Source organism: Camelina sativa, chromosome 12, assembly GCF_030686135.1.
Source record: "Camelina sativa cultivar CO46 ecotype springtype chromosome 12, ASM3068613v1".
NCBI lineage: Eukaryota > Viridiplantae > Streptophyta > Magnoliopsida > Brassicales > Brassicaceae > Camelina > Camelina sativa.
Window position 1 is genome coordinate 8,862,007 of NC_141891.1, and position 17,234 is coordinate 8,879,240.

A 17,234-nucleotide genomic window follows, 5' to 3' on the forward strand; every position below is an offset into this window, starting at 1 on the left:
TTAAATGTGATTGTTCTGGCTAATAAGATGTTTTCGTGCGAGTTATTATAATCAGTTTATTCTCTTATCCCAAGATAAACGAGAATGGCCTTCTGATCCGTTTTTCAAAAGCATATTCGATGGAGGATACATTAGCGGAAGCTAGCGGCTACCCTGGCTGATTCCAATCGAGAACTAGCTTTTTTTTTGTGTACATAACATGTCTTTGCAAATCTTTCAAGGGATGTTGTTCTATTTAATTGTTTTGGTTACCATACATGCAGATATAGTTAGATATATATATATATATCAAGCTTAATGTTGTGATGAGGAGGGTTGATGAAACGATTTTATTATTTGTCTATCTATAATATTTATATGCTTTGTGGACTTTTACAGGCAGTTGTTGAGGAGCAAGGACACCCTTCGAGACATGCACACTCATCTTCACAATCAGAGGCAGTTTCTTCTTCTTCATCATATTCAGAGTCAGGTTCATCTTCCTGGTTAAGGAGAACATCATCTGGGTGTGCTAAGGCAACAGGGAAACCTTGGCTAATTAACTCTTCATGAAAACTGGAGAATCTGGGGTCTTGTTTAAGGTACTCCACGTTTTCAGAGAGTATCAGAACATTAGTATCTTCAGCTGTCCAGATAAATGAGGAGACCATAGCTTCCGCCAGAAGCCTGTGAAGTCTGGTACGTTTATCCCCTGTAATATCACGTAACGTACATCAATACATGAAAAAGATAGACGATATATATAGAGATTACTACAAGTTAGAATATACAAAAAAATGTGAATGAAGGAATATTATTAATTCATAGTGGCATAGTCCATATATACCTTTAAGGCGATTGACTTCAACTCTAGCTTTATAAAATTTGTCTTCCGATTCAATCGACCATCTATTCTCAGGAGCGTAAATCAAGAAGGACAAGTCCCCGAAAGCATTGAGTGTTTGAGAGCTGATCTGACTTTCTTCTTAATCGAACGAGGATTGAGTGTTTCTGGTATTGCGTAATCCTCCCATTCCCATATCACAAACGTGTCACGATCTGCGATACCAAATTTTAACAAATACGAGGAAACGAATTTAAACAATCAATTTTACGAACAAGATCAGCCAAAAATAAATTTTACAGATCTAATTTATCCAGATGACAAAATATACTAGGAGGAACTAGCTAGACAGATCCCGATCATACATATCATAAACAATTCGAGCAAGCTAAGGGATGAAACTTACAGTGAGATCTTGTGGTGGTGGGCTCGGGGAATAATCTGGAGGAGGACATGGCTTCTTCTTCTACGCAGTCATCCACACAAGGTGAGAGACGCTATATATGCGATGTTTATGGCGCTGGATGAAGAGACTTTGTGAATGAGCAACCCTATAGTTCACAAGTTTTTGGGCGGTTACATATTTAGCTCACTTTTTACATATTTACGGATCAAATACACACATACAAAAAAAAAAAAAAAAGTAAAAAACTATGTAAAAAGCATGTAAATAATGGAGTCAAAACATGAACGAATTTAACAAAAATTACAAATTTTAAAAGGGCTAACCATCATCAACACTAGAGAAACCCATATAATTAATATAATTAATATTAAATTAATCAAAACAACTCATTAACAACTCTAACAAAATCAACCTTCTACTAGAGAAACCCTATCAAGGTAAATCTCTCTCAAAGACGATATGAGCTTAAGAACCAGAAGCTCAAAAGGAAAGCATCCTTCTCAACCTCGAGCTGGCTGTTGAGCTTTGCCACATCAAAGGGTGTCTTTTCGTCAAAGTTTTGCAGAGTCCTGCAAGACCACACACACACACACATTAAGACATATCTATATTACTAAACCCGTGACACATTGTTTAGAGGAGTTATTTCTCTATAAGAGTTGTGCGGTGAGACTTACACTGCAGCACCATTCTCTAGGAGGAGTTCTTACACACTCTTTCCTCCCGTAACCAGCAGCGTAATGCAGAGGTGTGTTCTTGTTTTTTGTCAACCGCGTTAACACTAAGAACTTGAGCACATTTTAACTGTGGAAAGGGATTAATAGGGTCAAAGACCCATGAATAATGATAAAGATTCCTAACTTCACTAATGAAAAAAAAGAAAAGCAGCAAAGTCGAATATTTAAATTGCCCTGAAGTGTTTGCATACCCTGAATGGTTACAGTACTTAGTCACATGTTGGTTCCCCTGAGCGGTTTCAGAGAAACTGAGCTCCATGTCATGTGTTTCAGACCATCAGCCGCTTTGATGGTAGTAGTGGTTTCATTGACCCCTGTACCATAAGGAAGGAACCTACTGTTGATCAAAACTTGTAACTAAGGAGTAACTTTGACATCACATGAACTATATGACCTACGACTTTCTTCAATCTGAATCCTTCTAAACTGCTATGAAAGAACAGAGATGGAAAATTAAGCTGTAAGACTAACAATGTAAGCAAGAGAAGCCGCATGGTTTAGTAGAACTAATTTTATGAGTTAAGCACTAATAAGGCAGTAGCTTTAAGTCTATCCCCGCCCCTTCAACGCCTGCAATTTCTCGTCTTGCCTACATTGGAGAATCCATAGAAGTTTAAGGTTACAGTTGATAAAAAAAGATACCCTTTCTCTCTCACATTTGATCTCATATCCAAAGAGAATTCAGAGAAATTAGCCAATCTCAATTACATATTTTTATGTCTGACTGTGCTATAAAAGCTACACAAGTTCTAATCAAGCAAAACCTGGATCAATAATATCAAAACATACCAAATATCCCCTAATTGTAGTCTGAATTAATATGGTAGAAGCTTCTTCCTTTGACATCTTTGCAAACCTATCATCAACTATGGCTTGATGAACATATTTAGGAGAAGATTGAGGTGAATCGATTAAAAAACTATGGATTTGAGGTGTGAATCGATTGAAAAACTATGGATTTGAGATGTGTCTCGCGGGTTCCGTCGAGAGAGAGAGAGAGAAAGAGAGAAGAGAGTCGCGAGAAAGGAGAAGAGAATGGGAAAAAATAAATAATTGTTCTTTCTATTTTCTGATTACCCAATTAAAATTTGACACGTATCGTGTCTTCCCTGATAAATAGGCCTTTTTTATTTATTTTTGGACCTTAAAATTAGTGAGCAAATCTGCAAAAAAACATTAAAGTGTGGAAGTGTTTTAAGAAGATATAGGTTAGGTACATATCATGTACATGTTTCAAAATTGTTGACATGGTCTACACTAAAAAGACCACACGCTGGATTGGTGATGCTGTTTTAGTGTACATCAAATCCCAAAATCATACCTGATCTCCCTCGCTACTATAGCTTGACTTTGTTCTTTAGTTAATAGCTAAAAGTACTTTATAGCTATTGTCTTTCAACACTTTTACTAAGTAAGTAAAATATGAATCACTTGAAACAAAGTAAAAATATGGAGCCAACTGATTATCGAAAACTTGCTTTAGTATCTCTTATAGAATCAACCGGTAGAATCAACCGGTCAGCCACATTGAACCACTTTTTTGCATACTATGCATATCCTCTCTCTATGAGGTGCATCAATCAGCTCAGATAAACTCGAGATTCTGATTGCCTACCATGACTATTTTTGCAGTCAAGTGAAATCTCTTATCAAGTGTTCGAAGAGAATTTTGAACATGTTCTACCAAGTCGGATATCTTATCAGTTACTATAGGAGTGTTTTCGGCGTCACATATGAAAGATACAGCATACTCTAAGAAAAAAATGAGAAAAGATTAACATAAAAAAGTATAAGAAAAATCAGTAGGCTATTTTGAGCTAATCTATTTAGTTATATCTACATTTCTATTTTAATTTTAATATTTTTAATATATTAAGTAAATTATTATATTCTTTTAAATAATAACATTTATAAGTTACTGATAAATATTATCTTATAACAAATAAATTATTGTTTTATGAAATCATAAATTTTTGACACTTTTTACAAAATCAATTAATTATATAAAATTATTATCATATATATATATTAATAAGTTAGAGGTAAATGCTTGATAAATGCTTGACAAATGCTTGATAAATGCTTGACAAATGTTTCAAATGAAAGCATAGAGGAAAAGAGTAGACAACATTTGTAGTTTCTAAATATTATATGTTCTTTTAATAAATGTTAATTGGATAATAAAATTATTAAAAAAAAAAAAAAAAAAAAAAAAAAAAACTTCTTTCATAACACTTCCAATCTAGGCCTATACAACTTATGTCCAGCTTATGAAAATTTGGATTATTCATAGTTGGTTTTTAAAAAAAAAATATTTATCCGCTATATTTAGATGTCATCAAGATTAGTTTTCATTGGGTTTCTTGTTACACTAGGAACCATTCGAGCTTGTTGGTTGAACTGTTTAAGACCCATTAATTAGATAATTACAAGAAAGTTGTGGCTTCAATAATTGAAGAATATTTCAGTACTTCATCATCAAGAAGCACAAGTAAGCAAGCATCGTTCATATATGGATACAAAACCATAAGAGATATATATGAAAGACTTTAGGATTTTTTTAAATCTCAAACCAAGTCTTAAAATAAATTGCATATTTCAAACCCAAGTCTTAACATAGCAGCATACACGCACGCATTATTGTCTATTACAACAATGGGCGGCCGATCATAAAAGCATCATACAAGTTAACTACCAAATAAACCTAGGGGAGATACAGAGGCGAAATTGTTACGAGGCAGTGTTGAGGAGCAAGGACACCCTTCGAGACATGCACATTTCAGATTCGTACTATTTCGGCTTATTTATATTACCATTATTCAGAAAATAAGAGTGATCTCCCCATCACCATAATTTACATACCAAAAATTCCAAATTCTTCACCAACAACATCACATTCTCTAGTTTTAGTAGATGTGCTAGTTTCTCAAAGGTCTCTATGAGGGGAGATGAGTAATCAATCAACCAAGAGTAGCGTCAAAACTGTAATAAAGGCTAAAGCACAAGTATTTGATATACTTGATAGATCAATGATGGATATATTATAAGTAAGTTCCAAAAAAAATCAAAGATCAACAAACAAAAACTAAGATTTCCATTGAGATTATGATGCTTAATCACTGACTCTACTTTAGAATTGAATAGAGCGAACTCGTAGATTATTCACTAGAGCTATAACAAAAAAACGAACCATTGAGAGAACACATTCTCTAAGAGATTGCAAGAATCGGAGACATGTCTCTTGATCGAACTGTGACTCCGCGACGCAATTCATAAGTTGGAGAGCCTCTTGGCCGCTTACTGGTTGGGGACTCTGTTTCCGGTGAAACGGATCAACCACGATCACGGGACGATGACCTCAAAAAAAAAACGCAAGTTTTAAAATGGGTCTGAATAAAACCCAATTTAGATAGTTCAATAAAGCCCTTTTCAAAATAACAATATTAGATGTTCTTTTGTCTTCTTCGAAAATTAGACTGATCAATCATGGAAGTGGTCTCAAATTTAATTGTTTTGCTAAACATTTTCGTTTCTAGTAATATGTATATTTAACTTTTGGATTCAAAATGCAGTTTTGAAGGCTTCCCATATGTTGCACGTAGCACAAAATCTGATTAGTAAGAGCTAATTAAGATGACCAAAAGCTGATTAGTAAGAGCTAAGATGATCACCGATTCGTATAGAGGAAACACACAAACTCTCTGGGGTATATATTTATGATTTTACTTAAGCCGCGACCATCGTCACGGAACTAGTAACCTATAGTACAAGGTATTCAAAATCGAAGGTTTTTAGATTGTTGTTGCATTATGGAGAGAAAGATAGAGCTAGATAACCGAAAAAGTAGTTGGAAGGTTAGTTCAGTAAAATTAAAAGGAGGAAGGGAAGCAGAGCAAACATGTTAAGTGCATGGGAATGACACGAGAATGGTACGTGAAATATTGAAAATGAAAGACATCATCATTTAATTCCTTTGTTGTTGGTCCATGTTATTTATTAATGGTGTCTCTGCCACTTTTCATGCGACACTGTCTCACTCACTTTCTATTCCACATGTTAATTTTTACTATGCATATCCTAAATGTTAACCCCATCTATCTAATTTGTACTGTTTAATTACATGCATATATCTCTACCTAGAAATCGTATGTAGTGTACTTATATAAAATCTCAGTCAAGATCATTATGTCAGCCTTTTTTGAATTATTTGAAAAATGGACGTGAGCAAGAAGAACAGATAATGGAATGATGATAGACCAAACATTAAATACGGAAAAATACGGAGTAAGGCATTATGTATATACGGATAGGGTCAAGTGAGATATTACCAGGAAGAAGTCAAAACTTGCGTTGAAAGTTTGAAACCATCATGTCCTTTTTTTTTTTGGCCAAGAAAGACAGTCGTTGACCGGTACAGATAAACAATAATCCTGGTTTTATCCGGTTCAACAATTTGGTTGGTTTTGGCAATAACTGTTAAGAATCTACTTGGACACTTGGTTTCATTTCAACCATTCCCACCGAAAAAGCTTATCCAATGGCCCAACAGGTATCAAGTGGATGGTCGAGATTCGCTGGTCCATGGGATCCAAAGCCGTACCATTTCCATATCTGAGACGCGTCATCGTAAATGTCTACCCCCTTACATGGTCGTTAATGCTTAGTTGGAGACCGTTAGATCAATATATGTCATGACGTGAATGGTTAGGATTTGCTTTTACATTGTGGTTTTCTCACCTTGTAGTTTTTATTTATCCTTCTACCTTTCGAAATTAACCAAATAACGGTTGAATGTGTCACAAAAGATTTATATATCATGATATATGCTAAAGTTTTAAGTATAATTAGAAAAATCACGAGAGAAGATCTCTCATGAAAGGTCCCCATTTTATCTTTTGGCATAAATCTTGCAAGTGAGCTCTGGAATTTTGTGACAAACAAAATCTTTGCTTGAGGGGACACCATTACACATATATATATATATATAACTATATAAAAATATTATATGTGTTTGTATGATTGTGTGTAATATGTATTGTATATGCATTCATATATAGATATTATATATCTATGGGCAATGACCATCAGCCTTACGAATTTTAGGAAGGGGCACTGGGATAGTCATGGGATTTTTTTTACTATTTTTGCTTTTTGAATTGACGAAAATATAAATGCAACGAACCTCTTTAAATATTTGAAATTTGAACCCATATATATATATATATATATACAAAAGATTATTATATCAATTTAGTGATTAACAGTAGTAATAAACTTGTATATGCTTAACGTAAACTTTGATGAATCAGTTAATTATATTGATCAACAACTTTGAATACGCATTGTTGTTGTAGCATGAGATTAAAATGTGAGTCCATATGCATTTTGAATTTTTTTTGTTTGTTATAGAAGAATGGACACCATATTGATGGGAATGCATGAAAAATCACGCAATTCACATGAACATTTTTGGGAAGAGGGGACCAAACTAATTAATACTTCTTCGCATTTTTTGTTTTCGTATCTAAAAAATCTTACAATATTGTTGCATCTAGATTCTGAATTCTCTAATAATTAACCGTAGTACGTCTTTGAATTGTGTACGTAATAAATAATACTGTATTTGAAAGCGTTTTCGGTAGCTATTGTCCTCATTTAATAAGTGTTAGAATATTATTATACCCTAAAATCAGCAAGTTGCATGGGTTAATTCTGAGATTGTCGGAAATATTTTTATTTTCATATGAATGTTACTAGTTCACATTTTATATCCAACTATTAAATAAAAAAGAAAAATGAAATGTAGTAGTATTTCTAATAATAAAAAAAAGGACTGAGAATAGTAGCAGTAGCCTCTGGAGGAGCCTTACGGGCAGAGAGGAGAAAAAGAGAGTACAGGAGAGGAGAGAGTAGTATTTAACGAAAGGGACACGACAATGCTCTTTCTCGAGTAGTTGCGGCTCCTAGCCTACGTGTCGTCAGTTCTTTTCCCTGCTCTATTTATGTATTTTTCAATCTTTTATCGTTATATTTTCTAGATTTTTTTTTATATTTTTATTTTCAGATCGCTTTACCAACTAGTATATTGGTTGTTGCTTTTTTTAATATTTTATCAGATATTTCGAATAAATTTGTTTAGGTACACATTTTGTTTTTTTTCACCAAAACCCCATTTCCTTATGTAAATTTTAGGAGACTCTCTTCTAAAGAGAGTTATCCCGAATATGTATGTATACACTTTGTTGGATACATTTTTATCATTTATCGAATTAACAGTTAAATTTCATTAAAAATTATTTGTTGGAAAAAATTGTGTGTGCTTAGATTACTAATGATGAGTGTGTGAATTAACGGTTCCATCAATGGAATGCGAACTTAATCCAGTCCCATTCAGTTTTTGGGATCTAGTAATACTTTTAGGTGAAACGCTCCAAAACATCTACTTATAAGATCTACTTAACTCTTTTGTTTTGAAGTAGCAATATGTTCAAGCTGAAATTTAATTTTTTTTATGATTGTGTGACGGTAAGAAACAAGCCAAGCAAACAGTGCATCAAAGAATGTGAATCACGTCTACAAAATAAGCTCCATCAACTCTTAAATAAGATCATGTTGTGGAGGACCAACAATCCTGCAAAGCAAAGTTGGCCCGAGCCTGACTAGATATCGACGTAGACAAGTTGTAAAATTTTTGCAATTAGTCGGTTAATTAACTTTGGGATCAGCTGGCCAAGTCAAGACCGTATGTGATCAGGATCAAACCAAGGCATGGACCAGGAAGTTTAAATGTTTAAATTACCCCCATCGCAACATCACTATTCCTAAATAACAATGAAACAATATATGGACAAAAAGGAATTATGAATATTTTAATTATTCAGGACCATTAGATTTATGCAAATCAACAAACCAATAGTATAAAGCAACAAATATAATTTGATAAACCCATAGGAATCCGACTAAATTAGTATATGAGAGAAGGAGACATATGAGATAGAGATATGAAAAGGACACAAACACAGTAGAAAATTTAACTTCTCAATATATATAATTCATTTTGCGTGTGCGTTTACGTTTATGGTCTATAAGAATAACGTTTGTAAACCTTAATCAAATCAATCATATCAATAGCTCCTAATTATTATATCTATTAGCAATAAAAGAACACTGTTTCGATCTTATCTACTGCACAATCTAGCTTTAGTATAAAAGTACTAAAAAGCAATTAGATTTTTTGCGTGCATAACAAAACAACCGTAGTAACATTACATCGTACTTTTTTTTATAAAACTGTTAATAGAGTGCGATTGAAACACACTAGACAAATCAACTACCCCAACTGCCTCTTTCTCATTTAATCCTCATGAAAGTATCCTAATAATTTATTTTCGTTTTCTCATTTTCTTGTGAATAAACTGACAAAAGTTATAGCTTCTTCTATGATGTGCCACATTTCAAAATCAACTAAGATTCTCCCCTCCTTCGTATCTAGTCTCAATCTACCTGGCATATCACACTATTTCATATTCTTATTTTTGAGTTTGGAATTGGATTATTATTAGCTTGTAACAGTGTTCAAGAAAGCGGTCTAGGCGGCCGCCTAGACGCCGTCTAGGCGCTAGGCGCTCAGTAGACGCCTAGATGACCACCTAAACCGCTTAAAATTACATTAATTTAATTTTAATATTTATTTTTGATTTTTAACTATATAGATTTAAATTATTAAGTTTTATATTTGTATACGTAATTATAAATGTTTATATGTTGTTAATATAACTTAAATAAATGTATTTTTGTTAATTTTGTTTATAATTTATCATTTTTTTATTTTTCTAACATATATTTGTACATAATTTTATATATATAATGTTTTATGTTGTAAACGCCTAAACCGCCTAAAAACCGTTTAGGCCCCGATTAGACGTTCTAGGCGCTAGGCGCTGGGTCACCGCCCAGATACCGCCTAGCGCTTTCTTGAACACTGGTTTGTAACCGTGTAAACAATAAAATAACTATTAGCCTTTTCTTTTTTTCTTAAAAATGATGATTAGCCTCAAGAAAACAAAAAGATTAGCCTTAAAAAGCTTTTCAATTGTTCCCATCACGTGAGATCACACGTGCCTTCTTCACCAACAACAACAACACTAAAAAAAAATCAAAGGAATTTTTTCGGTCGACCAAAAATATTTTAAAAAGAGATAAAGAGAGCAGAGACCACGTGGAAGCAAAAAGAAACACGACCTCCCATTACCGTTAACAGACGGTGTCATTTTAACAAACGTTAATAAAATTCATAATTAATATCATCATTTAACTACATTAATACAATTTGACTTATATATAATTATATATCACACCAAAGAAAAAAAAACAAATTAACAAACGAACAGTCACCGAGATTATCTCACCGGTATACAAAACTTTCTCCGGATTCCGTTTAGTAACGGCCGGTAAAAAAAACTACTTATTTATTTATTTTAAAATTTAAACAGCTAAAAGAGGATCCGACCCGAATAAATCCCCAATATCTTGAAAATGGTCCTCCATCTGCCAGCTGGATAATCCGGAAGATCCGAAATCGAATCCGAAGTTCATATCCGTACACATATCCACCGCGAACAAATCTTCCCCGAATAAATCGCCGCCGCCGAGATAGTCTGGAACCACCGAGCTTCTGAAATCGAACAGGTCATCATCTGAGAACAGCGGCGCAGAGAAATCAGAGAAAGTTTCCGACACCGTCGTCATCGACGGCTCTTCCTTGACAACAACCGCCGCTGTAGAGCTCCCGGAGAATTCGTCGACGGTGAACGGAGATCGGAGAACGGAAACAGGAGAACAGAGACACTCGTTGCTGCTGCTTCCGCTGATTGTAGAAGAAGCGGTAACGGAGTTTTTAGTTTTGCTGTTCTTCTTCTTCGTCGTCGTCTTCTTCTTCTTTTTCACCGGAGAAGGTGGTGGCGATTTTTTCTCAGCCGTCGTCGTGGTGGTGGTGGTGGTGGTAGGAGAAACAGAGAAATTAGTGAGAGCGTCGGGACCACGGAGCTGAATGGCGGCGCTGTCGTAAACCATGGCGGCTTCTTCGGCGGTGTTGTAAGTACCTAACCAGAGACGTACACGTTTTTGAGGATCTCTTATCTCCGCCGCCCATTTCCCCCAAGGACGCTGTCTCACTCCCCGGAACTTCTTCTCTCCCGTCGCCGTCGTCGTCGTAGTAGTTGAAACAACCGGAGAAGCAGTAGTAGGCTCCGATTTAACCGCTCTCTGCTTTCTCTTCTTCGATTCGGTTTCGGTTTCGCTATTAGCAACAACAGAAGCACCGGAATCGAGAACGACCTCGTTGACGAACTTCTTGATACGACGGCGTTTAGAGACGAAACTGTTGTTGTGTGCTTCATCTTCGTCGTCGCTAGAGGAATCAGTAGCGTAAGGGTCAGTGACTGAGATACGAAGAACCCTGGTGGTTTGGTGGTGGTTGTTGGTTAAATCCGGTACGATTCTCGTCGTGTTGGTTTTGTGCTCTGTGAATTTTACCCTCGGTACAACCATTGTTGTCTTCTCCGCTTCCATTTTTTTTTCTTTCTCTCTCTTTTTATTTTCACTCAAGACTGTGACTGTGTCTCTCGGTGTGTGTTTTTATAGCATAAAGCAAAAAAAGGAAAGAGACAAAGAATAAAGATAGATTTTTTTTTAGGAAAGATGAAACTTGAAGAACAAGAGTGATGCTCTTCTCTTCTTCTTCTTCTCTCTTGGAAACAAAAATTTTTCTCAAAGGACGCGAATTTTTTTTTGATTTATAGAAAGGCACGAAAAAAACACTGCGAGAGAGAAGAAGCCTTGAAGCGTGAAGATTTTTTTTTTTTTTTTCCGGGAAAGTTGAAGAAAGGGGGGGTAAGGTAAAAGAGCTTTTGGTCATATTCTTATGGAATCGTTTCACAAACGAGAGAGGGAGGGAGAGAGATAAGGAGAGAAAGAAATAAAGGGGAAGATGCTACTTTTGGGGGAGAGGAAGGCTTAAAGCTTTGCTTGGGTTTTTCTAGGAAATATTCCTGGAAAAATAGAGAGACAAAATAAAAATGTTTTTTTTTGTTTGCAGAGTGACACGAGGAAGAAGAAGAGAGATTTAAAAGCGGCAGAGCACATGTATTGTAGAGAGAGACTCTTTTATAGGATCTTGAAACGGCTCATATCATATACTCTCTCTCTCTCTTTCTCCTTTACTCCTCTTTTCTTTTTTCGAATATCTTAAAAAAAAATCTTTTCAAAAAACACTAAATAAAATATTTTATTATTATTATTAAAGGTGAATATTTATTTGCATTCGTATTCACTTAACTCTTTTTTGTTATCTAACTAATTTTTCATATATATATATAGTGTTTACAAATATGAATTTCTTACCTAATAATACGAACATATATGGAAAACGTGTTCATGATTAGTGTAAAGAGATTTTGTATTGATGATGTTTAAGTGAATGAAAGACAATTGTCAAAAGACTATTACAATCCAAAACGTACATTTAATTGAAACTGAAATTTTTAGAGATAGTGTGTCCTAAATTTTTTAAAATAATTTGAAATCTACACTAAATTATTCAAGTATTAAAAATATCTTAATTAATACATGAATTTTTTGCCCTTAATTAACAATTTAATATTTTTATAAAAACAAAATAAATAAAATTTAGTTTTTTTAAATGAGATACTTGTAATTTTAAAATGAATTTCAGATCATAATGAATTTATTTACTGTGGATAACATTAACTATTAACTAAAATATAATTTATAAAATCAAAATAAAATTAGCTAGAATTTATTTTTACTGGATTTATGTTAGTTAAAATTTTAGATAATATTAGTTTAAGTATATGATTAAATTAAACTTTGTTTAAGTTAGTTACATATTTAATTATAATATTACAGACTAGTAAATTTATATTATTATGAATTTTAAGCAAGATTTAAAGATAAGTTAAATGATTTTAAATTCTGTTTTAAAACATTATTAATTTAAATAAAATAATAATAAAAATTGTCAAATTGTTAGAAATCAGTAGTTCAAAAAGTAGGCAATGTAAAAAATCAATTAAGAACAAAATAATTTCACTCTTTCAATATAAGTCAGGAAAGACAAATTAAACAACAAAATAAAATATAAATTGACAGTTCAAAACTTCAACGAAATTAATAAATCAACATAAAATTAAATAAGTTTAGTAAAACCAAACAATTCGATGGACAAAAAAAACCGAAATCAACAAACAAAACAAATATGTCAACAACATCAAAGATCGACTAAACAAAAAACAATCAAACAAAATATTAGTCGATAGTTTTAAAACAAGATGATATAAGCTAAAATAAATCGACAAAAATGAAATTTAAGTTAACAATTTAAAATATCGACCTTATTAATAAGTCAACGTAAAATGTGATAAATTTATCATGAATGAACAAATCTATTAAAATAAATATAAATTGATTAACAAAAAAATAAGTCAATAGTTTAAAAGATCGACGATGTTATAAATCCAATAGACATAACATAAGTCAACTGTTGTAAAATAAGTCGATGGAGAAGATAACTATTTCAACATAAGTAGAAAAATAAATCTATAGTTCAATAAGTCGACTTTAGAGATAAATCAACATCGAATGAAATAAGTCTAAAAATTTGAGATATATTTATATTAAGTTCTATAATCTTAAAAACTTCTTATAACAAATTTAAATATAAATCATATAAAAAATACTTTAAATAATTTTATTTGTTCAAAATATTAAATAATTCTTTATTTTTAATAGAGTAAAAATATTTTCTTATTAATTTTCTTAAATAAATACTAATTAATTAGGAATTTTTCTTAAGTTTATTTTGAACATTTTTAATTATTTTTAGTTAATTATTTAAATAGTATATTTCCTTAATTATTTGTATTAATTTAATAATTAATTACAAATTTTGGTTATTTTTTTAATTTCTAATTATTATTAGTTAGTTAGTTATTTAAATGATGTTTAATAAAGAGAAAGGGTATTTTGTCATTTTTTGTTTAAAAAGTGTAGTTATCGAATAATTATAACATTAAGTGTAATTTTCAAATTTCTTATATAATTTGATATATTTTTAAAAATGTAGAAAAAAAAAACAAAACCATATACTACTACAAACATGTGTCGACAGTAATTATTAGTAGTAGTAGTTTGTAACGCAAATAACAATTATGACATTAATGGATATAGTTAGATATTAGTGCCGACCACCAAATTTTTTTATTTTTTGATAAAAGAACAAATTTTTAAACAAGCAAAATCAGACAGAAATCTTTAATTTTTGGCTAATATTTAGTAAAAAATAAAAACTAATCAAGACAAAATTAAAGCCAGAGAAAAAGAGCTTGACGAAACCAAAACGCCGCATAAGTCAAACGATTGAGATATCGACACGTGTTATATCAGAATTGGGTCCAATCCAACGGCTGGGACGTGCCTTTTATCCTATGCAGCTGACAAAGAGAAAGAGAAGAAAAAAAACATGTATTTTAGTATCTTACTAAACTAATTACGAGTGTGTGTAAATTTTAAAATTTAAAATGTTCTCGTAATTAGAGATTCAGGTCACGTGATACCGGAGACACGGTCCAGTCCTACTTTTTGACCAGAACCATTAATTAAAATTAAATAAATAATCAACGGCAGGTGGTGATTTAAGTCCTCCGTGCAAAGTTCTCTTTTTTTAACCACGGGGTTACTTTGGTCATTTCAGATAAGGCAAGTTGCGTTGTAGTGAGAAAAATACAAAAGACCGTTACGGTTCGTAGTTCTTTACTACTCCACTGTTTTAACCTTTACCAGACTCAAAAAACCTTCTTCCCAACTTTTTAGTTATTACACAGCTGTGGGGGTGGCTGACGTGGCAGACAACAACCTTGGACGTTGCGCCACAACAAAACGAAACAAATATACATATATGCACGGTAATTTTTGGAATCGTTTTGTATTACTAGTTCTTAATTGTCTGATTAGTACTCCGTTAATTTTCTGTTATTTCCCTGCAAAAAAAATTTATGTGAGTTGTAACAAAGTGCCTTTAAATTCACTGACATATTTTTTAAAGACGAGCATATTTGGCATTTCTTGAGAGGCAAATATATACTATGAGATTATTTTCTCTAGTTAAAAAGAAAAAGAAAAAGTGTTTGGAAATACTTTGACCAATGGTCAACTATGCAGCATTCCTATCTATCGTAGGGTTGAGTTCCCAAATCATGATTGAAGTGTATTAATTGGTAGTTTGTTTTTGTTAGCTATGAATATTTTTGATTATTTAATGTGTGTGGTGAATTTGTTTGAGAATTTAACACTTAATTATCAGAAAAATTTGAACATGTGCTAGTTGTGAATTGTGATAGATACTCTCTCACTTACAAATTTTAATTAATATTCACAAACTGATTTTTAAATTATCAGTATATATATATATATAGAGTGAACTATGATGTTTAATTTTGATCGAATTTGTTAATGTGAGTATCATAGAATTGTATATAATAATGTAAGTGTATTAGAAGGTATTGGAAGCCCATGCTACATTGCCAAAGAACGCAGCAATTTTTTGATCGCAGGGTATGTGAACCATGTACCGTTTGTTCTGTCTTGTCTTTCCCCTTCATTTTTTTATTCGCCTGCTCTAACGTTATACTACAGTTTTTGTCCAACTTCTGTGCTATACATATATACTATAAGTAAATATGGCTAGTTTAATATTTATATACACTATATACGCTTACTTAGAACATTATTTTAAATAAAGTTGAAAAACATATAGTTGTAGACTTGTAGTAAGTGGTACAGATTTTCGTAGAAAACAAATTTTAAAATGTGTGAGAAAAAACGGGAAATAGATCGTTGTATATATCACTACCGACTAATATAACTATGTAAGCATCAAACCTTAGACGAGCAAATTAACTTCGAGCCACGTAATTTGTTCGGGAATCACATAACATATGATTTCGTATGCTGTGTTATACTAGTATACTACTACTAAATAGTTCCATTAAGTAAAAGGAATTAAAAACGGTGATTAGGAAAAAGCAAAGACAAATAAGTTCTCATTTCTCAACAAATCAAACTTCGTTTCCGGAAATAAATTAGTATAGTAATAGGCACTAAATATTAAGATAATAAAAACTACGTTGGTCCACGAAATATTAATCATTACACAATCATCAGTTCTTGTGACATCGATAATTTCATAGAAATTCGATAAATCACACAATGTACAATGTGCATAGTTTTTACGTGATAATCGAAAGTTGTTTTTTTTTCGCTGGACAAGAAAAAGAAGTGGTAGACCACGGTGTTTTATTAATCAGTTTTACAATTCAATAAAGAAATTAAATATCCCTTATATTCAACTTCGAAACATTAATTGTAAATAAAATAAAATGATAACATCATCTATATTGATTTTGTTTTTGTAAGATTAGTACTACTAGTAGTTTAGATGAATTTAATATATATTTTTATCTCTCAAAATCATAAATAAAATCATTTTCAACTTTTTTTTTTTAGCTTACTGTATGTTTGGTTAGATTATTGATTATAGAGGTAATATAACTATGCTTTTATGGTTGTGAGTCTTGTCTCTTCTGACATGTTATTAGATTACAAGCCCATAGAAAATTCCTGTTAGATATTGTATTTTGTTTTCAAATTTCAATTAAACAGCTGAACAAATTTCTGTCAAATCATATATAGTTATATACTATATACTAACATAACATTATACATGAATTAATTGTAATAGTATGTGTTTAAAATTGATAAAAGATTATTTATTAATAGGTAGCAGCTTATATCGCGAGTTAAAAAACTTCACTGATTAATTTTGCAATAGAGAGATTAATACCATTACTATTTCATAGTTTTGAAAGAAAATAGTATAACATGATCGACCGAATCAAGTCGGAACGGTTAGAACAAGATTATCGATACATTGAACGATAAGTTTAGAATTGGGACCGTATAAAACGTGTTGTTACATATAAAATTGATGGAAGTTGTGGAGCTGAGTTAATATGGTCATGGCCTATAAAGAGATGAACAAGAAGGTTAGTTTGATTTTGAAGCAAAGAAAAGAGACCGTACGGATTATTTGTCTAAGAATACAGAGACACTCGTTGGACCGACGATGGTACCACTCAGGACCCCATCAATGGACCTACCCTCTCCGTTAACTTACTTAGTTCGCTAACTAACG

The 17,234-nt window shown here is 32.3% G+C and overlaps 1 protein-coding gene and 1 long non-coding RNA gene across 3 annotated transcripts; both read right to left on the minus strand.

Annotated features, from left to right (window-relative positions):
- Positions 1-212: 212 nt before the first annotated feature.
- Positions 213-3,045, minus strand: LOC104731094 (uncharacterized). 2 transcript variants are annotated; one of them, XR_015575175.1, is made up of 8 exons: positions 2,756-3,045; positions 2,438-2,555; positions 2,158-2,280; positions 1,907-2,033; positions 1,642-1,798; positions 1,230-1,374; positions 827-1,038; positions 213-691 (listed from the first exon to the last, which is right to left on the minus strand). It is a non-coding gene; the product is annotated as an uncharacterized LOC104731094 (long non-coding RNA). The 2 variants fall into 2 exon arrangements; XR_015575176.1 differs by lacking the exon at positions 2,438-2,555 and having other exon boundaries at positions 2,756-2,985.
- A 7,190-nt stretch (positions 3,046-10,235) lies between these two features.
- Positions 10,236-12,156, minus strand: LOC104731095 (ethylene-responsive transcription factor CRF2). The gene has a single exon (XM_010450360.3). The coding sequence runs from the start codon at positions 11,534-11,536 to the stop codon at positions 10,451-10,453; it is 1,086 nt and encodes a 361-aa protein (XP_010448662.2). The 5' UTR covers positions 11,537-12,156; the 3' UTR covers positions 10,236-10,450.
- Between the last annotated feature and the right edge of the window lie 5,078 nt (positions 12,157-17,234).